Here is a 26,411-nt window from a genome sequence, read left to right as displayed (position 1 = left end):
TGGATTCACTGGAGGTTTGATCTTCTCACTGGCAGTAAATCCATGACGGGCGAGGATGAGCTGCAGAGGGGCAGGAGCAGTTTCTGGGCATCCCAGAGTTCAAAGCCAGTTGGTGCTAGCACCTGGAACTGCTGGGTGAAGATGGCAGAGCCCAAAGGGCTGGCCAGGACTCTTTGGTAACAGCTGGAAACTCAAATTCTCTTCCACATTTCCATCCTTCCCATTGCACTGTGGCTCTTCTGGGGCAGCTGCACAGACCAGCAGAGCCAAGTCCAGTTTGTTGTGGATGGAGCTGTTACTTGTAGTGTTCTATAAATTATTTCCTTTCTACAGGAAACACGAAACTCTTTGTGCCCAGAGGCACCTTGTGCTTTACACTCTTGTTTCAAGTGCAGAGGATGCTGCAGTGGTGAGCAGAGATCCCACAGAGCAGAGCTGGTTGAAGTGGTTGATTTTAATGCCAACAGAGCAGCCACAAAACATGGCCACAGAGCTCTTGCCATCCCCAGAGCTGCTTGGCCAGTCTTCAAAAATAAACCCAGTCTTACAGAAATCATAAAGGTAAATTCCTCTGTTCTCTTGAAAGGAATGTTCAGGAAATGCCCGTGGCCTTTGAACCCAAACATCCTGGAACTATTTTCCTGAAGCACCAACACCTCAGTAAGTTCCCTGAGCTGGTTTGCAATCCACCTGGATATATTCCATGAGCTGATTTGCAATTCACCTGGGTAAATTCCAAGAGTTGGTCTGCAATTCACCTCTGCCTCAGCCTTCACAATCACCGAGGTTCAGCTCTCTTTAAGCCCCATCTAATTATGCAATTTAACTGCAGAAAGAACAACAGCTTTGCTGAATATGCAACAGTCTCCTCATTGTATTTTGATGGGGGGAGAGAAAAGGAAAAGGCAATTTCATTTAAAGTTCAGGCATGTCTATGGGGCTTGTCTGATGTGAAAAAGACAGAGGCCCCTCTGTCTCAGGTGAATCTGGAGTTAAAGACACTTTCCTGGTGTGTCTCGGATGCATCCACAGCTACCTGAACACAATGGCACAAACCGTGGCGTTTTTCCTGCTCATTTTTCTTCAGGACTGTAGTTCATTAACTCCAGTAACGCAGTTTCATTAATGTGCGTTAACCAATGACTTTCCCATTACTGCTGCTGTCTCCAATCAAAGACTCATTTATGGAAAACAAGGGCAGAGGGAACAACATGCTTTGGCAGCTGTAAGATCATACGCCCAGAGCTTTATACCCTCTGTCTTATATTTTTACGTTAAAGTATCACAAGCTATTACCATATTTTTCATTATTATTTGTGGCACTAAATACTGCAGCTCCCGGTGCCAGATGGCGAATATTCAGAATAAAAATAATGCAAGGCCAATCTTAGAAAGACTCAATGTGAGTGTAACAGCATGTATTCATCCTCCTTTCCTAATGCACATGGTTAAAATATTAGCAGACTTAAAATCTGGTTTCCAATTTAGAGGAGTCACATATTACAGAATGATATGCATGCATATATACATATATTTAAATATGCACATATAAAAATTTTAATTTATTTCCATTTTATTTGCATGTTTCAAGGGTCTTAACATAATACATGGGCACATCTTCTTTCACTCTTCAGGAGGTTATTTTAACCAGGAAAGAAAACCAAATAGTTTCAAAATGGAACATAAGCAAAAACCTTTTTCTAGAAATTGTTATTGGTACAAAATACTTTTTTTTTTTAATATATAAACAGCTTGAGTCCTAAACTTAACCAGATGGAAACGTGCCTACAAAGCGTTGGATCTAATTCAGAAGAGACTGACAGCCAACAGATGAGCCAATTTAGCCCATCCCATGCCAAAAATGGTCAATCATGTTATCTTATGTGTGACTCGACTCTGGCAGATGCCAACTCTATCCAAACAACTTCAAGCATCTTTTTGGAAGACTGGATTATTTTACACACACTTTCAAAAAATCATAATAATGCTCGATTTTTCTGGAAACCTTCCACTTAGCTTCAGCATTTCCACAAGAGATTTTTGATCAACTTATTTTAAGGATAAATCCTTTTATTTTATAGCCTAACAGAATAAATGCTTTCCAACCCAACAAAGCCTGTTAAAAAAATTATTAAATTGCAGTTCAGTGACAGACCCCCATTTGTTTGAGTATTCATACAAGGAAAGCTTTACACCTGTGCAAATCTTCCTTAAGCCAAATGTTTGCTTTCAACAACACAAACACGACAGGAAATACAAATTAAAGGTACTTCCTGCATCCCTCACTACCTTCCCCAGAATTAAGAGTAAAGTTAAAACAAAAGGAGTTTTTTATATGCTGAGTGATTACAACCAAGGCTTTTTAAAATAATTGTAATTCATAATCTCTCCGTGAATTTTTTTTTTTGTTGCTTTTCAGAAGACCTCATCTGCCTCCACCTGCAACAGGACAGGACTTGCACCTCTGTGTCCTCTGAAACCCACCCACTCCGGGCAACACAGTGCTGGTATACTGATTTTTTTTTTTCCTTCTTGCCCTTAATTTGAATAAGAATAATAAAAAGGAAAAAAAAAACCCCACCCCACTAACTCAGTGATTAGTCCATCCTGACAGCATAGGACCATTCAATCCCTCTCCAATGCATCACATCCCCTGTAGTTAAGCCCTGTATCTGCTGTCAGCTTGGGCCCTGCTTAAACTCAGTCTGAATTTTAGCTTCCCACTAGCACCCTGGGAGGTCTCAGGTGATGAGATTTCTCTGTTAGACTGAGAGCTGCAGAAACCACTGTAAACACTTAGCAGCTCATCATCTTTCACTGGACACCTTGAAGGGGCACATTTTAAGAGGGACGTTTTCAAATCCATTGTTTCCAGGGAGAACAGTGCCAGCTTCCCCGCGCTGCAGAAGGCAGAGGTTCTGCTCATAGCCAGTACTTTGGGTTGTGTTCTTGACAATCACACACAAAGTTGCAATTTCATTTTCCATTTGTCCAGGAGGTAATTGCACTGCCTGTGTGAAGTGACCTTCCCACACGCGGCACACGGAGCCAGGCAATTATCCACAGGACATGCAGCAGCCTCTCCATTTCCAACCTTTTTATAGTGTCCTTTGTGATGGCAGTCCCAAGATTTTGAGATCCACAGACATTCATCTAGGCTGAAGTCTGGACATTTTTAGATATCTTCCTTATAGGACAAACAGATATTCTCAGTTGTGTGAGCATTTCCTTACATTGTTCCTGCTCCTCACTAAGAAGATGCTGTCAAGGTGTGTGTGACCAGTGGACTTGGCTGCAGGTGTTCACGTTGGACTTGAGGCAACTCTCACAGAAAAGGTCACAGACATTGAAAAGATTCACTTCTGCACTTCCCAGGCATAAAACACTCAGTTTTCAGTGGATGAAAACACCAGGGTTTAGGTAACCATACCCTTCTTGCATCAAACTTGTCCCTCATTTGTCCTAGCTCGTTTATGGATTACAAAATCATGGAATTGTTTAGGTGGGAAAAGATCTTCAAGATGGAGAATTCACAGACTATATTGTTCTCATACCTCATCAGCCCCAAGGCTGGTGGGAAGGTATGGAGTCCCTGGAAAAAAACAAAGACTGCTGGAGAAGCCTTTGGAAAGAATGGAAACATTAAGCTTTATCCTCTACGTGGGTTTGGATTTTTTAAATAACAATTATTTAATTTCCTCTGTTTATGGATAGTCAGTGGGTAACCAAACACTTCAATCAGCCTCAGCCAGGCTGATCCCAGACTGTCATTGGTTCCAGATAAACCTCTGGCTGAACAGCAACTCAGCACTCAGACAATGCCAAGGGCTTCCCTTTGTACTCATTACCACACTCACAGCCACTGCCCACCTCTGCTGTACAGTCTGTGATGCAAAAACTGGGTCGGGGATTCAAAAACTATGTTGGCAACAGTTGGGTGATTCAGCAAGAACAGTTTTTCCACAGCCATGTTCTTTTCTGCACCTATTTTAAAGAGCAGCACTGGCTGAATTGAATTGGCTGCGCTGCCGTTACCTGGTAAACCAGCGTTTCCTTCAGTTCCTGTTGCCACCACTCCCACAGGTCTTACAGCAGGTTCAGGAAGAACTTCAGGCCAAGTGTGTATTCAAACAAGTAGATGGTGCCTACAAAACATCATAAACTTTGTTGCACTTCAAGGAACCCTATATTCAGTCACAGGGCACAGCTCATCCAGGGAGTCTTTAGAAAGACAGAGCTCTTCTCTTTGGCTGCTCACACTCCTGCCTCCTGCAGGCTGCCTGTGCTCAGATGACACCGGTGCACCTGTGAGTTTACAGCTCTCCTGCCATTGCCCATTTCAGTTTAAGTCAGGGCTGAGTTGCTCTGAACCGTGAAGCCATTAGTGAGTGTTCACTCCCCACGCTGCCAGCACTGGGCACCCCAAAGCACTCAGCAGCCAGGGCTTCACCAGCCTCCCCCATCTCTCCTGCTCCTGCAGAGTTCACAGGCCACTGCTTTCACTTCATTACCAGTCAGGGAGAAACAATATGTTGAGAAACTTCTTTTTAATCTGGCTCAAGTATTGGGATGTGGTAATTTGTATAGAAATTCACCTGGATGGTGGCACAAGTCCTCGAGGGAGACTGTTGGCTCCTGCTTTGGAACACAACCACTCCTTTTCCATGAAATACCACTCCCATCTCGCTGCAGTCAGTGGGAGTAAAAACAAGTGTGTTTAACAGATGTCACAAACCGTTCCCAGGCTGTCACAGCTTTCCAACATTTTCCAGTGGATTGTTATTACCAGATCCCTGCAAGTCAGCAGCAAGCGATGCCGCCTCTGACTCCGCTCATCCCGTTCCGACTGATGACGTGAGCTGTCAGACTGTAAACTCAGAGTTGTCAAATAGCTGTAATTTGCAGATTTAGTAAAAGAGCTTAACATTCCTTTGAGTAAAGTACTTAAGAGATGTATTCCGTGGGATTTATGGGCTGTGAAAGTCTGTGTGGTTTTTAGCTAGAGCAGGATCTCCATAGGATGGCTCGAGTGTCAGTAAAGCAGCTTTGGCCTAAATCAGAGACTGCCATTAGATGTGAGCTGATATCCCACGGAAGGAATTTCCACAGAGACTCTGATATCAAGTCTGAAAACAGCCATTTGGAGGATCTGCTTTTCTAGATACCTATTGGAATCACACGGACATTTATTTGCTGGAGCTTGACTGCTTCCTAGCAGGCTGAATAAGAGTTAGAAAGCTTAGGGCCTTCAATTAAAATAAAACAAATAATAATTTATAATAATTGACAAAACCCACATTTTTTCAGCTTCCAGAGCTGATCATCCAGTAAAAAGTAGTTTTCTGTGTTTCCCTTTTGGTTTTCACAAGTGCTATATGCATTTGACTTGCTATCAATGATTCTTGGACCATTTCCATCAGGAAGTCATTTCAGTGCTGCAGCCCAACTTCTGTTGTTCCGTTTTCACTGGACATACTTAGTACATTTATGCATACCAGGGCTCGATGGTGTGGCATTTCTTGTATGAATTAGGAGTTGAGAGCGTTACTCACCTGTGAATCACATCTCCTAAGAGAAGATACAAAGTGTTTTAAACACCCCACACCAGCAGCACATGCTGGACACATGGCTGTTGTGCCAATATATTCTTCCCAGCATGATGCCATTGCATCATGGAAATATCCAGCTAAATCTGGCAGAATTAAAGTAATTTGTGTACAAACCTAGCACATGAGTTGCACAAAGTCTTAAGAATATTTAAGCAACTTTCTGCCACTTTTTGGTACAACATATTTTGTGATTTGAGAATTCAATACCTGCTGGAAATTCCAACTACCAGTTTTGCTGGGAACATAGGCAACAGCAACTATTAAAAAACCCACCTAATGGGCTAAATCGTGCTCATGCTGCTCTTTAGGAGGTAACATTTTAGCCATGGAGTTCTACATTTGGTGACAGAAGGTTTCTGTGGTCAGCTGGAGATTTCTAACATCAAAAATTCCAGGGACTGATAAGGAATCAGAAGACTGAATGCAATTGCTCCATGTATTGCAGCAGTACAGCACCCAAACACACCTTCAGCAGCCAGGTTTGCTCTCTGCAGCAGCACTAAGCAGGGTTCTGCTAAACACTGATTTTTAGTGGACGTGGCATTCAAATGGATCTTTCCACACTGTGGGAATCATGTGCATGGGCTACTGTCTGCAAAGCTCCCTGAGCATTTTGGAAGCACAGCTACCTCACCCAGATATGCCGCTGAAAATGAGACACCTGGAGAACCCCAGTAACACCTGAGCCTCAGCAGACAAGAACCACCTGGAGCAGGCTGTCAGAGCACGCTGCTGTTTCAGGTGACCTGAAGCCCAAACTGGAATATGCAGAGGCTGTCCCAGAGCTCCCCAAGCAGCATTTCACTGAACAAACCTCTCCCTGCAAGGTTGTGGCTACAGAGGTCCCAAGACAGCACAGGAGCCTTCACAGTGTCCCATCCCACCGAGGTGACCTTTGGAGGCAGCACCTCTCCACAGAACATGTGGGATAAAGCCCGGCCCTAAGAGAGAAGCTGCTAATGCTACCTCCAGTTTATAGACAGGAAACGTTTTAGTGAGAATTACAAAATTACAGCCCCAATAAGGGGAGAGGGAGGAAGAAGAGGCACAAAGTAAGGTCACGTCTAAGGAGGAGAGATCAGCTCACACACAAAGCCCAAGGGGTCCCTGCGTGCAGCTGCTGTAATGCAGGGCCCAGATTAGCACTCAGATTGGAGTGAAGGGATTGAATGGAGAAAATCTTCCTTCACCACTAACCTAAGATCACCATTGAATTTCTCTTCCTCTGACATTTAACTACTGTAAAATAAAACATCACTTTTTTTAAAAATAAGTCTCTGTATTGTACAACATCAGGTCATTAATTTTTACCCCGTAGACTTCGGAAACACTGTGTGTGTGTGTTACTGGCACAGTCCTTGTGTGGGCTTTTTGAAGTGCAGCAATTTCCACAAGGCAGAAGGAACAACTCCAGCCTAAAATACTTGTGCCTTGTGCTCTTCCCCCTCCCTTGTATCCTGCCAAATATCCTACGTTCCTGCAATCACAAGTAGCGGCATCGACACGCGATATCACTCATCACCTTTTACAGATTCTGCAAACACTGTTTTCCCCAGAGAACATTCCCTGGTTTTAATTGTAAATAAGCTGAATCTTTTATCTGCTTTCTTCAAAAGCCAGGAAGATTTTCAATTCACTGAAGAAGAAATAAAGATTTTTACAACTCTGTGTGAAAACACATGAACATGTATTTCCATGTTTTAGAAGCTCACAGCCCATTCTGTAATTCCTCCATTGCTGTTCTTGAATGGTTCTCTCCCAATACACACTGACCTTCATGTTCCATTTTCTCTAACGAGTCTAAAATGGAAACTTTTCATCTGTTCAACCTCCACTTTTCTAAATATTTGTTGGTGTGTGCATGTGGGGAAAATCTTCAGCTGACACTTGCAGAGCACTGCACAAGGCACTCAAAGACACCCCACCACCTGATGTATTCTGCTCCAGGCTCTTCATTCCTCTCCATAACTGAGGGGAAGAACTCGTTTCCTTCTCCCTCTCCAGCACAAGGCTGAGACTTTACCAGTTTACATTGGTGTAACTTAAAATGTTTTACTTGACAATTTTATAAAGGGCATTAGAAACTGGAAATGAATGTGGGGGAGCTGTTACATGACTCTTTCAGCTTTGGGGGTGCTGTTTTAAATTCTGTCCAAAGACACCAGTAAAGCATTTTGGTTCTTTTTCTTTCAACTAATAAATCCACTGTGCAACTTAGTACAACTGACACTTCTCATCTGAGGGAGATCCCAACCCCAGCCTGCAGACCTGCCTCTGGAGAAGTCCTCTCTCAAGGTCTCTGCTGGTTTTCCAGGCTGGATAAGGCTCATGGCTATTCCCTGAGTTTAGTCCCAACATCTGCAGAAGCTGGTCAAAAGTCACCTGGGAGGAATTTAAAAGATAGTTTTCAAGAACTAACCATTTAAGGATTTTCTTATAAAGACATCAGATTTATCCACTAAAGTCAAGAAGTAGCTGAATTCTATCTGCTCTATACGTTATTATATATCTATCTACAATTTATCTCTTTTGCCCTTCCATCCATGACGTGGCCATTCCATTAACATCAGCAACACCTACGGAGCACTCCTGCACAGTCCATTACAGGATTTAAAGGCAGACCAAATAAACCCTTAGAAACAGCAGCTGGAAGTTCATCCAGTCAGACTGGGAACACCCCAGGCTGCTCCAGGATCTCCCTCCCTCCCATCTATCCATCCATCCATCCATGGTGCACAACCACACAGAGCTCAGTGACAGCAGGACAGTGGCTGTTGTGGCCCAGATCAGTGCAGTGCAGTGCAGTTAATAACAACAAAAAAATATTTCCTGCATTCTGCTTTGATAATGAGCTGCAGCTGCAAGCAGAAATCCAGTCAGTGATTACAATGTCATGTCAAGGGCTCAAGCAGATTCTTAAAACTGCTCTGCTTTGACTGATCACGCGTTAAGAGTTTACATTTATAAAAACACAGTGTTTTAAAGCAAGAAACAGTCAGGCTTCTCACAAGCATGTTCATTCCCATCAGGGGAATGCAGCCAGCACAAGCTCCTCACCTGGTTTTGCAGCTCCACACACAAATGCAGGGGCTGTGAAAGCTGAGTGGGGGCAGAACCCAGGTGTGATCCATGAACACATGGATCTGTGTTCAGAGGATTTCCTCTGTGGATCTGAGGATTTCCTCTCTGATGGATCACCTGGAATTCAGTCACCTTCTACCAACCCACACCCTGAGATTGGTTACCTGCTCCACTGGCACGACCAAGCACCACAAACAATTGCTGAAGTAAGACTCACATTCCATACCAGTGCCCGTTTCCTCTGGGAATTTCTGCAAAGCTGGAAGAGCCGTTGTGACAGCACAGCCATTTCTATTCACAAAGATAAATCCTTTATTTAGTAAGAATTATCTACACACAGATGAAGGACAGGAGTCAGGGTAAGGAGTCTTCCAGCAGAAGGGTTACACAATCTCATCTCAACCGAGCTGCCTGTGTTGTTCTGGAACACGTCACCTTCCTTTACAATGTCAGTTTTACATTTCCATTCTGAAAAGAAACTTGAACAAAATCTCAGTGTTGAGAGATGTAGGTAACTATTACTCCATGGAACAGAAGAGCTGAGATAACCTGAGGGATCGTCTGCAAGGAGTAAGCTTTGAACATGCACCCGGAAAAAGCACAACCTCCCTGCCAATCACTCATTTAAGTTTCCTAACTTGGAGGTTAAAATAGCCCAAATTTTGTGTGTTGTGACTTGATACCCTGTGCATAAAGTTTTTACATGGGAATTAGGATTGATTTCTGTAAGTTCACAGTTAACAGCTCACTACACACTACAAGCAGCAGCCTCTTTTTAATGTCCATTTTCTACAAACACATTTCCTCTAAAAACAGAAAATGAAGAAAAAAAATTAAATGGCTTTTTCTACTCTAAAATTGCAGGCAAAGGTTTTATAATGGGAGTAGATAACTTGAATTTTGAAAAACAACCAGCTACGAGTCCAGAATATGAAAAGCTGTTTAGGAAAGGGATGTTTCAGTTTGCAGCAGAGCAGAATTACTGAGGCTGGGAGAGAGCCCCCATATCAATCTGTCTCTGTGAGAATTGTAAGGCTTTTCTGAGAGATGCCAGGCAGACTGTCCTAAGGGTCAGTGTGCTACACTGAGTCTCTCCAAAGCCATCACTCTCCCATTCACTACTTTAAGCATCTGCTTCAATAGTGACACTCTGGAGTCACAGTACAAGAATAAAAACTCCAGATAAAATTAAAAAAACCCAAAAAACCAGCACAAGTTTGGCTTTGCAGCAGACAGGAGACTCGCCCAGTATTGCTGCTGCTCTCCACAGCAATTCACTCCAACACAGCCACCACCAAGCCAGGAATGTTTATCCAGCAACTCCATGACATGGGGAAGTTTTCAGTCATCTCCAGAAACTCGCTGCAGTTCTTTAAAACACATATTCTACTGTACGACTGGCCTCTTGTTTTAGGAATTGCCTTTGTCTAGAGTTGCCTCCTGTCATTCCATTTAAAGCTGGACAGAGCTGCAGCACATCCACTGGCACCAAAAGGATGGCATAGACAAGCAATGGCCTTAGAGCTGCATCAAACCCTACAGATTTAAACAATTATTGATCATTCCTGGCATTTACCACCTGAAAACCGTCCTCATCCCAAAACTGTAACGCCCAAGACTCTCAGTCCTTGCAAAGTCCATCCCCAGTGATAAAATCCATCAGCTTTCATCTGAAATTGTCCCCTCACAAACACAATCAGACTTGGCATTAAAGTGGCTTTTGATTCCAGACATTTCACAGAGAATTCCCAATTCTGTGCACCCTGTAGGGACCTTCTGGGATGCCCAAGCCCTGTAACATGGAAAACTTTTCATTGAGAAAACCCCTTTCCCTCCATTCTAATCCTTATGCCAAAAGGAAAACTATCACAGGACTGAAATACTACTATTTACAGCCTTTGCCTTTTACCTGCTGCATGAACAGCACAGATTAATTCCAAAAATGAGCTCTTGCAGAACAGGGAGGGAAGAGCCATAGTTTGGGGTTTTGTCACAATGCAGGAAGGGAGATTCCTCATAAATAAGATTTTCAATAAACCTTTGCTTTTCCTGGCTGTTGGGAGATAACTGCACCATTACAGTCCCCTCACTGCTGTCAGCAGCTAAATCAGGAGACAATTACAGAAAATAACAGGAAGGTTGTAAGCTGGAATTCTGCACTGCCACTACATTAACTGGACTTCACTTTGCTTCTGCACTCCAAGGATGAAAATTAAAGTGCTTTTAAAATAATTTTTAACTGGAGATTGATGCCAGGTTGTCTCTTCACCTATCATTTTAAGGGAGAGAAAATAAGTAACTAGCAAGGTTTCACTCCTTTTAAGTTATGTTCCTATTTTTAGTTGTAGGGGAGGGTATAACACAAAAAAATAAATGCTATTTGCAATTACATTTCCAGAAGCACCAAATTCAGCCCTTCCCTAGTGCCCACACTGAGAAATCTTGCATCTGATTTACAAACGTAATTATATCAGTGTAATTATACCGGTGTAATTCCCCAGAAATAACAAAGTTATTTTTCAGCATCCAAGAGAAAGATTTTAATTCTTAAATTCAACATGAAGCATTACACCAGGATAGCTCGTGCTAAAGAGACTCTGAATTTCCCTGGAGAGACAAGGCCTAAAAATACAATCCTGTGGTGGTGGGATGACCTGGGCTGGATGCTGGGTGCCCACCCAGCCTCTCCATCCCTGCCCTCCTCAGCTGGGCAGGGGAGAGGACACAATGAAAGGCTCCTGGGATGAGGTAGGGACAGGGAGAGATCATCACTCAGCAATTGCTGTCATGGGCAAAACAGACTCCAGTTGGGGAAATTAACTTCATTTACTGTGAATTAGAAGCGTGACTTGGGTAATGAGAAAATGAAACAAAATCTTAAAACACCTTCCTCCCATCCCTGCCTTCTTCCCAGGCTCAACTTCACTTCAGAATTCTCCACCTCCTTTGAAGCAGTGCAGGGGGCTGGGAATGGAGGCTGTGGTCAGTTCATCACCTTGTCCCTGCTGCTCCTTCCTCTTCATTCTCTTCCCCTGCCCCAGTGTGTCTTTTCCATGTGTCCTCTTGCCACAGGGTGCAGTCCTTCAGGAAAAGGCTGCTCCAGCATGGGTCCCCAGTCTCCAGTCTCTCCAGGGGTCCTGGCAAGAGCCTGATCCAGTGTGGGCTTCCCCCAGGGTCAGAGCCTCCTCTGGGAACCTCCTCCTGCTCCATCATGGGCTCCTTCCCAGGCTGCAGGCAGATCTCTGCTCCACCGTGGACCCCCATGGGCTGCAGGGAATCTCAGCTCTGGCACCTGGAGCTCCTCCTGCCTCTCCTTCTTCCCTGCCCTCGTTGTCTGCAGGGCTGCTGCTCTCCCATGTTCCCACTCCTCTCTCTGGCTGCAGTTGCTCTTACACTCACAAGGCTTTTCCTCCCTTCCTAGGTCCATGATCCCAGCAGTGCAATGCCCTGTTGCTGATGTGCTTGGCCTTGGCTCTGTTGGACACAGGAAGTTTCTGGCACCTTCTCACAGCAGTGACCCCTGCAGCACCCCCCCGCCCCCCCAACACACCTGCAGTGTCCTGCAGATCCCAAAGACTGAGGTTTCCTTCCACTGGAGAAGTTTTGGCTGTTGAAATGAGGAGATTATTATAGCAATGCTTTCAGCATTATCCAGGTCATTTTCTCATACACTAATGAGATAGTAGAAATTTATGGAAGTCTTTATTGAATCTTAATTGCTCCCTAAGACCATGACTGAACTAGAAAGAAAGACTGCATTCTGCTTTGACTACAGCAGATGTTGAGGATACAGAATCCTGAACTTGGATTTGTTCATTTTTCACTTAAAAATACTGTTAGTTTTCCTTTAGAATGATACCAATCCATTTCCTGATAGTGCTGTATGAAAGGTGCTTCTGAAAGGTGACAGGAGTAATTCCAGTATTTAGTTTGCTACTAGAAGCCTAATATTTTGTTGAGGCTGTTCTTACTCTCTGCAAGGAAGAAGATTTTAAACCAGAACGCCACTGAAGAATTTAAAAGACATCTTCCTCACTAGCAAATGAGTTCAAATTAGCCCAATTACAATTAAAACATGACGTATTTATCAACCATCAGTGATGAGAAATAATGTAAATCAAGGACAAGTCTGTTTACAATTTAATAATCCACATCAAGCCACTACCAGGAGACTTTACCGATGCCTAAAAAATTGCCATAAATTACACTCTTGGTTGGGAAGTTTAAAGTTTTTGAAAAAGCTCAGCTCTTGCAGATGCCACTGAATATTAGAGATTCCTAAAGATGCAAAAATAGAACTCCTTTGGTTGAAATTACGTCCCTCTGTGAAACTGTAAAATCCAAAAAATGCAAAACCCAGAAGTTTTTGAATGCTGACTTAAAAACAAGAGCTGCGTATCACCATATTCTTGTGAATTTTTAACCTGCTATACAAGATCCAGGATCATACTCAGCATGAACAGTTCCCACAGCCTTTCACACTGTTGATAATTTCTTCTTCTAGCTTCTTCCTTTCCTCCTCTTTGGATGTCCGGTTATTTCTCTCCTCCCAGTTTGGATGGTTGTGACTGTGGAGCACTTTGCTGCTCTGTGTGTGCCACATTTCATAGTAGAGATTGCTGGGATTTGCCAGGAGCTCTGCGTGCCTGCCACGTTCTGCAACTTTACCCTGCAAAACAAGGGCAGTAAGTCAGGAATCCACATCACCAGATCCTTAGGAATATGCCAGCCTATGGACCACAGGTTCATGGTATGGATTAGAGCAGTTATTAATGAGAAGGAGCTTGAGACAGCAAGGAAAAACTGAATGCACAGTGCACTCACTTGTGTGGGCACTGCCAGCAGAAAACAAGGAGCCGTGCTCGTCTCTGCCTGCAGGTGCCTTTTGTCAACCTGGACAAAATCTGAAGTCCACCAGCATGGAAAGTTTTACTGTTTAAACTGGAGGAGTTATTTAAAGTAAATGTGGACCTCTGTATGAGGAGCAAGGTGTTCAACTACTCCTGCAAAGATCACATGAATGTATCAAAACAAACACATATCTGTCTTTGCTTGGTAACAAACACACATGAAGGAGCTAAAAGAGAAGAGCAAACAGAGGGACAAGCAAAGCACACCTAAGATCAAATCCTGAAAACAATTAGTGTAAACTGTGCTTTTATAGGTGCTCTGTAGCTTGTGTCACTGCAATCACCACCACAAAAATTGTGTGAGTGGTTCAGTTCTCTGGGCTGTTCTCAGGAGCAGACAGGATTTATTGACTATCAGCATGGAAAGGAAGAGTTGGAGAGGAGAATTCCATGAGAACTCAGAGAGAGGAACATCACCACTCTTCAAAAAACCAAACTCATCTTCCTACTTCAAGAGAGACATTCACTGACTTCCAATTAAACTAATATATTCATTCTCCAGCCACTCTTCCTTCTGGGAAAGGACAGCATTATACAGACAACCACACGGCTTTGATAATAGTTCTAAATTCTGATCTACAATTAAATCTACCTCCTTGTGACATCTGCTGATGGACATGCTGGGAAAAAATTTGGGTCTTGGCACTTCTATTAGTAATTATGCCAGTGGAATCTGAACAAACATACACTTGATCAACAGAACTGCAGAATTTATTTAAATCCTTTAAGTGATTAATTTGGAGTAGAGACCAGGCTTTTGAATTATGGCTTTTTTTTAATAACTCTTGACCAATCCTCAAAAATGGAACTTCTCTGCTCAGCTCTACAGCATCAGGATCTGTATCATTACTCCAACATTTACTCACTCAGGAATGATTCTGATTTTACCTCGGCAAAGGTGCTGGAATTGTGATTCCGTGATTACCACTGCTAAGCAGAACCAGCCACAGTCATCCTGGCTCATCCCTGCTCCTGAGCCTTATTTACCCAGCTGCTAACACATCAATCCTGCTGGGATGAGAGCGGCACACGTCAGCGCTGCCTCGGGAAGCCGGCGGGCACCGGCGGGGATGCGCTGCCTCCCTCACCCTCAAGCCCATCCTTCAGGAAAAGGGAGCACCCTGGCTCCTTCACAGTTCGAGGCTGTGCTTTTATTTTTAATTTAACAGTTACACTACAACACGAAACACACTCTTAGGAAGCTGTGAAAACTTGCATGGAAAACAAAAAGCTGCTGATTGCCTTGTGACACGTTACAAAATGCTTGCGAGATGTTTTAACGTGCACTTGTAGAAAGGATACACCTTAGGAAAGGATTGTTCAGCAAAAGCTGAAAAAACAAAGCAGATCAAAACCAAATAAAAACTCCATGGAGCATTGCAAGTGATTTATTCCACTACTTCATCCTGAGATTCATATAAAGCTGAGTTTTGTGTAGCAAATGTCACCATTTCATAAGATATTGTTCTAGTTGTCCATGAAATCACTGAATGTAGTGTAAGAATAATTTATTTGCTTTTAGATGTGTATTTTAAGTCCCTAAATACACCTATGAGCACAAGCTTATAAATAGCAACTGATAAAAATGAATGCAGAGATAAATTTAACATCTATTATCAGCAGATTAGAGCACTGTACTTTCAGCATTATCAGTTGAAAGAATAATTATGACGTTATGATAAGGACATTTGTTTATTTTAAATCTCTTGCCAGATATGGGTAATAAAGAAAAAACTGGACTTTGGATGAGTGTGAGGTAACAGCTCAACACTGATATTAGGGAACCTAATGTTGAAACGTGTTGGTTTTTTCTTAGAAGAGAAGCCTACAGAAAGGGAATAATCACACTTTTCTACAGGTACAACAGAGAATGGTGCTCAGATTTTTAACATAATTAGGTTGAACAATCCTGCAATCGTATCTGCACAGAAACAGAACATGCTGTCCTCTCTCTTTCCACTGAGAGGAAAAAATGGATGTATGTGAAAAACAGACACTCACTGAGCCATGAGAGTGAAGCATAAATTTGGGGAACACATTAGAAAACTTCATCTGACAGAAACAGGCAAAAAATTAGATTAAAAACATGCAACAGTAAGGCATAAAAATAACAATGTACAAGAGAGTCACACAGGCCAAGTTTGGGCTGGAATTTTCAAACGTGGTTTATTTCTAAACAAAAAATTTCCAGCAGCTTGGTGGGTGCGTAATAACTCAAACTGGACACACAGAGTCCCTAAACCAAACCCTGCTGTGATGTGAAAGTCACACACCACCAGGTGAGCCCTCACCTGATCCAGCACGATGATCTCATCTGCATCCACCACTGTGGACAACCTGTGGGCAATGAAAATCGACGTCCGGTGCTTCACCATTTCCCTCATGGCTTTGAGAATGTTCTGCAAGATTGGAATAGACACAGACTCTTACACGCTCCTGAGTGGGATGAGGAGAAATAAAATGCTGCTGGAAATATGCAAATTACTGTAAATAAGTTTTGAGAAACATCTCTGGTACTGCTACAGCTTCCCAATAACAAACAGCCATGAGTACGTACAGGAGAAACAGAAGAGTTCCAAACATGAAATATCTGTGGTTTTGCAAAGCCTCAAACTGAAAAAAAGCTTGTATTCACAGAAAAACACAGCTATCCCCAGGGACAAAGGAAGAGAAGTGTCACTTCATTTCAGGGAAAACTTCCCCACGGAGCCATGCTGCACAAGCAGCAAACAGCAGTAAAAGCATCTGAAAATAAGAACTCCTCATGGTAGTAATAATAATGCTTTCCAATGAAAGTTAAAGAAAAAAATCCCTCTCAGTATTATGCCAATGTGGAACAAAGAGCAATTCTGGGAATTATCTATCTATCTATCTATCCAGTGTTTCCTTTGTGAGCTCTATGCCATCTTCCAAACCACATCCCTCTGCAAGGAGCACTGACTGGGAATTTGTGCCCTCACTACCCTACGTGAAGTGTCCACTTTATTTCCCTGAAAATTTTTGTCACAAAACATTTCCATTCCCAGGCATACTCTTGTGGAAAAGCCTCATTTTCATTGCTGTCGTCCATGTGCATTTCAAAACTTTCAGCTTTGCTTATAACTCTGGCATAGATACAGCAAAACAAGAGAGGAAGAATCCAAGAACTGAGTGTGATGTGGACATTTCTGGTCCATGAGGAAGCTGTGCTACATTTCAGTGCTGTGCTATATGGATGTATAGCTCATATTCTGGATGCTTTGCATCTGGAAAATGAAAGTAATTTAGTGATTACAGGTCAATAAATTCACTCAATAGTCTGCATAAGTGAACGGAGCTGTAGCTTAGCTCATTTTTGATGACATTAGTTTGGGAAATTACTGCTGGTGCTGAGAGTTTTGTGCTTAAGCAAAGATGTTGTTATGAAGCCTGATGCAGTTCCTGTCACAGTGTCACCACATCCATGTCACAGCCCTTCCTGTGGAATGAACACAAATGAATACCAGCACTGCAGGTCACACCTACCTCATCTGCATCTGCTGCACAACGAACAAGGGGGGGTTTTGTCCTGCATTATGTCCCAAATATTTAGAAAGCTGTTTTGATGGATGCTGGATTGCATCTAAACACCTTCTAAAGTGGATTGGAAAGCTTCACACTTCATGGCCACCTGAGGTATTTGCACCAGTTTCAAGGGATGAATGTGTCGAGGTGAATGGGACTTCCAGAGTGGAAACAGAAAATAGCCCAGAGACAGCTGATATCCCTCACTGTCTCCCTCCAGGTAGATGGACTGAGCATCTCTGCTCTGCTCTTAAGGACAACAGCTTAGACACAGCATCTCTTAATAACGCTGAGAAAACACTTGAACAGAATTCTTTCTCAGAGGAAAAGAACATGGAAAAGCATCAGAATCAGACATCATTGCACCACTTAAATTTTGGAATTTTTTATCCCAATTTACCTCTTCTGTAATTGAATCTAAAGATGATGTGGCTTCATCATAGAGAAAAATATGTGGCTCCTTTAACATTGCTCTAGCAATTGCAACTCTTTGCTTTTCTCCTCCTGGATGAGGGGGAAAGAGGAAAGAAAAGAAACAAGATTAAGTTACAATTGTGATAGTCTAAATTCAACAGCAGGACATGATTTTTGAGGGTTGGTTCTTGGTTTATTTCCTTTTTCTAATAGACATCGTAGTTACTGCTGACAAATGTCTGACATGTTACATAAGATAGCACACAAGTTCCTGCTCCCTGGTAAATTTAGTGATTCATGATTGCGCATCCTTTTGGAAAAGGACAGAGAACTATTTTGTATCTGCTCCAAGGCAAGAGTCTCACACAGGTGAGTAACAACGCTGTACAGTTCCTCACTCTGTACACCTGGCAGTAGGAGCCCATTTTCCTGGCCTAAGCTCTGCCCCATCCAGCAACTCTGCACTCACAAATCTCGTTTTCTCTCACCAGTGCTCTGTCCATGCCTGCTGTATTGGATTTCAGGCATTTTGCTCACACATTGTGTCTTTCAGGTCTCTCCTTGATATTCATCCAACTTCCCACCCCATAATGGCAAATTTCACTCAAGAACAGTTAATATGGTACTGAAAACCACCTTCAGCCTGCAATCTACAGCCTGGTGGTTTCTGATATAACCCAGTTTCAGACTAGTTTCCTTCCTTAACAATTCTTACAGCCAACATCTACTCAAGAATAACTCAGGGCAACTTTTACAGACAGGAAAACAGGTGCACTTGAGAACTTAAAATCTGCTAAACATTTGGTACGCGACGCAAACACGTCACATTTGTGCACTTGTCCTCCTTTGTTTTACTCAAGACTTCAAAACATTCCATTTAATACCATTATATTCTTGTTAATGTTCCATTGCTATCAGGAGGCAACATGCTTTCACAAACCATTTAAAAGGCTGGTGGTAATGCTGCAGTTCACATTTTAAACTGTCCTTGGCAGAACTCAGTAGCAATTAGAACTGTACGATTTACTCAGTCTATTTTAGTGTTCTCTCCTTCCCTCCCCTACACAGCATCTTCAAAACTCACAGCTTGACAATATCCATGTTTGAAAGACAGATTTCTGTAACCACATCCTTTATATTTGCAGCAGATCCATTTGTCTCATGTTGTTCCCCATTCACATTCAGGGCAGCAGCACAGTAACTGTTCCATTCACAAAGTCAGGGATTTGGGGCTGTTGCAGCTCTGCCTATTACACATCTATCAGCCAACGCTGATGTGGGTTCTACTTGGAATAACCCAAACAACTTGTTTTTCATTCTTTATTCTTGATGAATCAATCCTTGAGAACAGTGAGAACTGCACGAAATTCTACTTCACCATTTAAATTTGTAAAGCTGCATTTAGCTGCATCATTACAGCTAAAACCTTGTTTTTCCACCGTGCACATAAACCCCTGGATTTTAAAGAGAACCACTTCAATTCACACAGCTTTTACTCCCCCTATTTCTGCCACAAAATAACAGAACAAATCAGGACTTTGTGTTCTCCTTAGACTTAAAGAAGCCTCACCCAACCAAAAAAAGCCAACAAACTGATTCTGACATTAATCTTTGTAAGAATTTAGGGAGCCAACCTACTATTGAGAAAACTATAGATTCCAATTAGCAGTAACTTTCTTACAGAGCAACTGAAGGAACTCAGAGCTTTCCATTTGATATCTCCAATTCTTTGAACAATGACACCATTTCTGAGAGCATTGGCCTGAGACTCCTGTACCTTGGCTCCACACATTCCTGAAGCTTATCTACTACTGGTATTTGTCAATATTCATCTAATTGTTGAAAAGAGGAAACTGAAGCTTTTATTTCAGTGGAGGATGCCCACTCAGAGCTCAAAAGAATTCCACTGTCTTTCTCCTGAGTATTTTACATACTCTTCCTTCTTTAAATACAAACAAAGCAGGAAAACACAACTCCCTTCCCTTTCTGAACACCACCTTTGTGGAAGCACTGGCCGGTGGGTGCTTCTGACCATCCCAGTGGCAGCACAAACTGAAGGATGGAGGAAAGGCAGAACCCATTTTCAGAAAGGCTCTGTTACAGGAGTCTCGAGGGCAGAGGGAAACTCAATATAACCCCACACATTGGTCCAGACTTAGAAAAGGGACATGGAATCATTCAGGCTGGAAAAGCCCCACAAAACCATGGAGTCCAACTGTTCCCCCAGCACTGCCAAGGCCACCACTAACCCATGTCCCCAAGTGTCACATCCACACAGCTGTTAAATCCCTGCAGGCCTGAGGACTCCACCACTGCCCTGAGCAGCCTGGTCAAACATTTGGGTGAAGAAATTTTTCCTAAAATCCAATCTAAACCTCAACATAAGGTTAAGGCTTCGAGCAACCTGATCTAGTGAAAGATGCCCCTGCTCACAGCAGAAGGGTTGGTCTAGATGATTTTCAGAAGGTTCCCTCCAACTGAAACCATTATATTCTTCTATAAACACCAAGACATTTCAAACCTATTGTCAGTCAAATCCTCTTTCTAGCAATTATGAGTGTGGGGAGACAGGCAGCACAAGACAAATCTTTCATTGTTAGCACGATTCTCTTCAGTTCAGTTCTGCCAGTACCTATTTAGCACCTTCTATTCCCTCACCCAGATCTGTGCTTCACATATTTTATTTCCCTTCTAAGTTTCTCCATAATCCCATTCTGCACCGTGTACACTTTCTCCTGCAGACACATTCTGGGTACAGGCTGTATCCTCCCATCCCCTGTTTCAAAGGGACCAGGACTCCTTACTGCAGCAGCTGCAGAGAAAGAACCACCCCTCAGAGCTGTCTCTGCAACAGGCAGGACCTCTCTGCACCCACTGCATCCGTCTGCTCCTGCATGAGAGGGCCCAAAGCACACATAAAGTTCCCAATTCTAGTCCACTACCCAAAAAGATCATGAGAAAAATAATTTTTACTTAGATGCACCTCCAGCCTCACTTATAATCTCATTTAACACTATCCCTGAAAATACATTCCTTTGAATATCTTGCAGACTACAGCTGCCTTAAACTGCAGACCTTCATATTAATATTTAGCCTTTATAGGTAGGTATTTTGGGCTCCTCTCTACAAGGACATTGAGGTGCTGGAGGGTGTCCAGAGAAGGGACACGGAGCTGGGGAAGGGTCTGGAATTTAAATCCTATGAGGAGCAGCTGAGGGAGCTGGGAAAGGGGCTCAGCCTGGAGCAAAGGAGGCTCAGGGGGGACCTTGTGGCTCTGCACAAGTCCCTGACAGGAGGGGGCAGCCAGGGGGGGTCGGGCTCTGCTCCCAGGGAACAGGGACAGGAGGAGAGGGAACGGCCTCAGTCTGTTCCAGGGGAAGTTCAGGTTGGATGATAGGAAGGATTTCTTCACTGAAAGGTCATGCACTGGAACAGGCTGCCCAGGACAGTGGTGGAATCACCATCCCTGGAAGTGTTCCAAAAAGGGGTGGACGTGGCACTTGGTGATGTGGTTTAGTGGGCATGGTGGGATTTAGGCTAAAGTTGGACTTGGTCTTGGAGATCTTCTCCAACCTTAATGATTCCGTGCTACAAGCTAAATAAGCTAAAAGCAAGCCTGAGGACTAAACTTTGCACAGAACTTTGAGGCAGCAAAAGGGATACAAAAGCTGTGAGCCAACCTGAGAGCTTGAGTCCTCGCTCCCCGACCTGGGTGTTGTAGCCATTGGGCATCCTCAGGATGGCCTCGTGGATCCCTGCCAGCCTGGCCACTGCATACACCTCCTCTGCTGTGGCCCCTGTTTTGCCATAGAGCAGGTTGTAGTAGATGGTGTTATGGAAGAGAACAGCATCCTGCATTTGTAGGAAGCACATTTTAAATAAGAAACCATGAACAACAGCTTCAAAACTGTCCCCAGCCCGTGAAACAATCAATACAGAACGGCTTATATTTTTCTTTACAAAGCCTGAAGGTAAAAGTGTTTGGGGGAATTTCTTTCCCCAAAAAAGGGATTAATATATTTTGTGTCCTAAATATGTATGTCATGTGCACTTTCACCAGTGTGCTAACTCATTAAGGGTGGTAATCAACTATAAAGCTAAATCACTTAAAGCTGCAGGCAGTTTCTCATGGGGAGGCTTAAACACATTTCAAAATTGGATCTATATGATGATGCATATAAAAACCTAATATTTCCTGGGGGGGAAAAAGTCTAGTTCCTTTGAAAGTCACCATGCAACACCACTGCTTTAGGACTGGCCTTCACTGAACCACAGTGCCAGATACTGAGATTTACTGTTACGATGGACTATCTGGGGAGAAGGAAACATGGAATACCTGAGGCACAACTCCTATTGCCTTTCTCAGACTTTCCAAACTGACATCTTGGATGTTCTGTCCAGCAACATAAATATTTCCTTTCTGAGGTTCATAGAAACGAAATAATAACCTCACGATGGTGCTTTTCCTGGAATTGAAAAGAATTGAAGTTAATGTTACATCCTGGTTTGCCATTTACAATCTCCAATCGGAATTGATGTACAAACAGAAATAATAAAAAGCAAACACAAGCAGCACCACATTTAAGAAACTAAATTCTGCATTGATTGGCATATTTAGTCCATTTACCCACCCTGACCCACTACCTCCTACAATGGCCACTTTCTTTCCTGCAGGGACTTCAAAGGACACTCCAGCAAGGACTTTCTGCCCCTCCAGGTATTCAAAATGCACATTGTCAAAGGCGATGGAAGCAGTCTGGGGGGTGATCTGCAGGGGTGGAGCCAGCTCTTTGTCCTATAAAAAGAAGAGCTCCACTTTAACTTCTGGGCAGCAGATATCTCCAACACTTCAACAAGCTGAACAGTCCCCTTCCCACCTCAGAAAAAGGCAAACAGACACTCCAGCTCAGATATGTGGAAAATAATCATAATTTGCTGCACAAGTGACATTGGTTTGCTCTTCCTTTTCCCCAAAGGAGGTAAAAATTCCTGCTGTAAACACTCAGCCTCATAACTTCTTTCGCAATATAGTCTGCATCATTAATTACCAATAAAAATTCAACCACGAGGCATGAATACTTAAATAAAAAAATCTCAACACCAACACAGCTTCAGTGAAGGAATTTTTGCTTCTCTGCAACAAAAAAAAAAAATCAACTGCTATTGCAGTAACTGCACTTAAAGAAGAGGCAGAACAGCAATCTTATACACAACTCTTTTGGGAATAAAAATTCAACCTGGAAGATCAGGACAGGGTGAAATGATGGCATTGCCACAAACAGCCCTATTAAATACCCAGATACTTCAGGAAAATAAGCTACTACTTACTTTAATTTTGGTATCTACACTGAGAAGTGTAAACAAGGTATTCATGTCTATAAGAGCTTGTCTTGTCTCTCTGTACACTGTTCCCAGGAAGTTTAGGGGCAGAGAAAGCTGGAACAGCAATCCATTCACCATTACCAGATCTCCAACAGAAAGGCTGCCTTAAGACAAAAGGGGTGTGAGAGAATAAGGAGACTTGAAGGGTTGTCTTGTTAGGATGCACCAAAAGACTTAAAAGAAATGATCAAGTCAATCAAGTCTAATTTCTTTTATCCCATTTCTAAACCCAGATGTTTAAATAGCAAACGAAACCCCAGAACCCACTCCCAGATTTTATACAGCTGTGCCTGAAACTAATGGCAATGTTTCTGTGGATTTCACTTTTTAAAAGATATAATAGCACTGGCAAATAAGGCAAGCAGCATATACAACATCAGATTGTACAGCTGTAAAATCCACAGAGAGGCCTGAAGAAGTTAAAAGGGGAGGAAATAATATATGGAAGCACAAATCAGGAAAGACAATCTTAAGTACAATTACAGACAAATCCAAATGATAGAATTTGTCATGATCAAGAGAGAGCTTTCATGCTGTATATACCACAGAGCTGCTAAAACACACTGAGAACCTCTGGGCAGCTCAGTATCAAACAGGCTGATCAAGGGAAAACTCAGGATGACACACCAGCTAAAGGTAAGTGCCAGGTCAGTTCAGCTGAAACAGGCCCAGAAAGATGATTTAAAGCCATATTTCGACCATCCTGCTTAAAGCTATTCTAAATCTTCCTAAGAACAGCCATAAACTGCACCTACTGACTGATCTGTTCAGTGTAACCCTTCCCTGCCCTGGCATCTTTAAAAAGGGCAAAGCAGATGCAAGAAAGAGCACATGGTATAAAGGTCTGCCCTTCAAACACTTCTGGATGTTAACAGTCTTTAAAGCATCATTATTTTTACTCTAAAACCACCTTGCTTTAGCAGAGCTTTATCCCAATACTGTATTTGAAGCTTGTACTGTGTCTTCCTAATCAAGCAGGCTTTACTTTATGTAGTAAATTAGACAAGTATAGAGCATAGAGAAGCAATTCTTTTAATAATGTGCCATTATTAATGTAAGGAAAGTGAATTATTGGTAAAAAACTACTGGAGACAAAGCACAGGGGTATATATACACACTGAGTCTTGCCAACATGGGAAGGGAGAACGGCAAAAAGAAAGGATCTTGGGAGAAGATCCACAGAAATATTTGTATTATAGAAGTGCCTTTCAAAAACCTTCAAGAAAAACTTCCTGAAGTGACATTTTCTTGGGATCTTTCTTTAACTGCTAAACTTTTAAAATGTTTTTGATAAAATCATAGTATGATTGAGAGAGTCATCGAAAGAGAGAGAGAGATACTGGAATTAATAATACTCCAAGAGGTAGAAATAGACAAAACCTAAGCAAGAAACTCTCAAGCAAAACCTCTCAAAATGAACTATCACATCAACCCTCAGTTAATTAAAACTAACACCTCTGCTGTGGATGACTGAGGTAAAGGACACTCATTTTAGGCTTACAGACAGATGAGTTACCTGCAAGAATGCCCTGGCTGGCGAGCACCATGATGGCTGTTAAACCGACGCTAAATATAGCGCTCTGGCCAAAGTTGAGGAGAGCTAAAGTAGAGGTAGTCTTCAGGGAGGCTTTTTCATAGATCTTCAGGAACTCATCATACCGTTGGGCTTCGTATTTTTCATTATTGAAATACTACAAAACAAACACAAATGGTAAATGTGACAGTGTCAAGGATGTTAGACTGTTTAAGTGGCTATAAAATCCAGTATGAACAGACTACGTGCACTGACACACACAGCTCCTCTCCAACAGTTCTAGGGACTAAAGGAAAGAAATCACAGAATATCCCGAGTTGGAAGGGACCCACAAGGATCATCCAAGTCTAACTCCTGCCCAGGACACCCCAACAATCCCACCCTGTGCCTGAGAGCATTGTCCAAACACTCCTGGAGCTCTGGCAGCCTTGGGGTCGTGCCCATTCCCTGGGAGCCTGCTCAGTGCCCCACTACCCTCTGGGTGAGGAACCTTTCCCCAATATCCAACGTAAACCTCCTCTTCAAGACCAAGTTTACTCTTTGCAGAAATTGATGGTCAAGGTGATTCAGCCATGAAAGAAACTTCTCACTCTTTATTAGCAAAGAGATTTTTTCAGCCCCCCTAACAACCTTCCTGCTACTCTGTCAATGCCACGCAGTACTCTTCAAATGAATAATGCTTAAAAATACGCTATTTTCCAAATATGCAGTCCTATAAAAGATGAATCTTATGACTCACTTCCCTAAGGCTGACAGAAGCAAGACAAAGAGCCTGGTAGTAAAGACTGGCCTTACCTTCACAGTCTCATAATTCAGGAGCGAGTCAATGGCAGCGTTACCAGCATCGTTATCAGCTTTGTTCATTTCTATCCGAAACTTAGTCCTGGGAAAGGAAGGTTTGATCCAGTCACGAGTTCAAGCTGAGCCATCAGAGCACCCTGATGAATGCGAGGGCAGGGCCTGCCTTACCTCCACTGTGTAATTCCTATCGTGAATGCTGCATAGGCTCCCAGCGTCCCCAGAGTGACCAAAGCAAACTCAGCACCGCATTTGTAATACTGGAAGATTTAAAATCAAATGGAAAAAAAAGAATCATCATCATCATTTTCAAAATTTTGCTGCTGTCTTCAGCTAAGCTATCCTAATTTTAAGACAAGAAATGATGGTCCTTCCCAAAACAATCCCTGCTCTGAACAGCTTAAGGCTAAATAAAGGCTTAAACTCAAAAAGAAAGCAGCAAGAAGGATTTAGATAAAAAGATTGGAGGCAATAACCAAGAGCTGGTGTGTATAATACTACAAAGTTATTTTTCACATTATAAAACATAAATGCTGCTGATGCTTGTGCCGTTTTCACAAATAAGCATTTGTTTCCATGCTTTTTGAGTGGATTTTGAAAGAAAGCTGAAGACTGTGGAAGAAGAAATAAATGGCCTCGCAAAACAACTTAGGAAGAGTTTTCTGTATTTCAGGGCACATCAGGAGAGGAGAGCCCTAAGGAGGGTTGGCTGACAGCCAGCCTGGTCTGCAACTTCCACTGCTTAGAAAATGTAACCCAACATCAACAGGCATTTCACTGTTCCATTCAAACTTAAGTCCTTCTAAAAAGGCCAATAAACAAAACAAGGTTCTTGTTTTTAATTTAGTCTAAGATACGTAATCAAGATTTAGATTTCTGCACCCAAATAATACCCAAAGATCCTGACTTCAAAGACAGGAAGTGTGATTTATTTTATAGAAGTTCAAATTTCAGAGTATTAAGCTTAAAACTTGCCAGAAGAAGCCTATTTTCCAAAAGCTAACATTCACTTTTAAGTTCTGGATAAGTTCAGATCAGTATTCAGGAAAGAGCCAATAATCACTCCCTTCTCTACCCTGAATACACTAAACAACAACATTCCTGGACATTTATATTCTGTTTCCATACTACATTTGACAC

General features: G+C 42.5%; 1 protein-coding gene across 1 annotated transcript in view; it reads right to left on the bottom strand.

Annotated features, from left to right (window-relative positions):
- Positions 1–12,375: 12,375 nt before the first annotated feature.
- The window catches only part of ABCB7 (ATP binding cassette subfamily B member 7), a 36,180-nt gene continuing 22,144 nt past the window's right edge, over positions 12,376–26,411 (bottom strand). The window contains exons 7-16 of the mRNA XM_042039896.1: positions 25,443–25,531; positions 25,269–25,356; positions 24,456–24,630; positions 22,886–23,043; positions 22,189–22,352; positions 21,894–22,023; positions 21,238–21,409; positions 17,544–17,647; positions 15,892–15,999; positions 12,376–13,359 (exon numbers count right to left, since the gene is read on the bottom strand). Coding sequence (XP_041895830.1) covers positions 13,141–13,359; positions 15,892–15,999; positions 17,544–17,647; positions 21,238–21,409; positions 21,894–22,023; positions 22,189–22,352; positions 22,886–23,043; positions 24,456–24,630; positions 25,269–25,356; positions 25,443–25,531 — 1,407 coding nt within the window. The 3' untranslated portion in view covers positions 12,376–13,140. The remainder of the gene's footprint in view (positions 13,360–15,891; positions 16,000–17,543; positions 17,648–21,237; positions 21,410–21,893; positions 22,024–22,188; positions 22,353–22,885; positions 23,044–24,455; positions 24,631–25,268; positions 25,357–25,442; positions 25,532–26,411) is intronic.

Source organism: Corvus kubaryi, unplaced genomic scaffold, assembly GCF_017639235.1.
Source record: "Corvus kubaryi isolate FWS band 111438036 unplaced genomic scaffold, C.kubaryi_AGA036_p1.0 37395, whole genome shotgun sequence".
NCBI lineage: Eukaryota > Metazoa > Chordata > Aves > Passeriformes > Corvidae > Corvus > Corvus kubaryi.
Note: the sequence above shows the minus strand (reverse complement) of the source record. Positions and strands in the feature narration are given on the sequence as shown.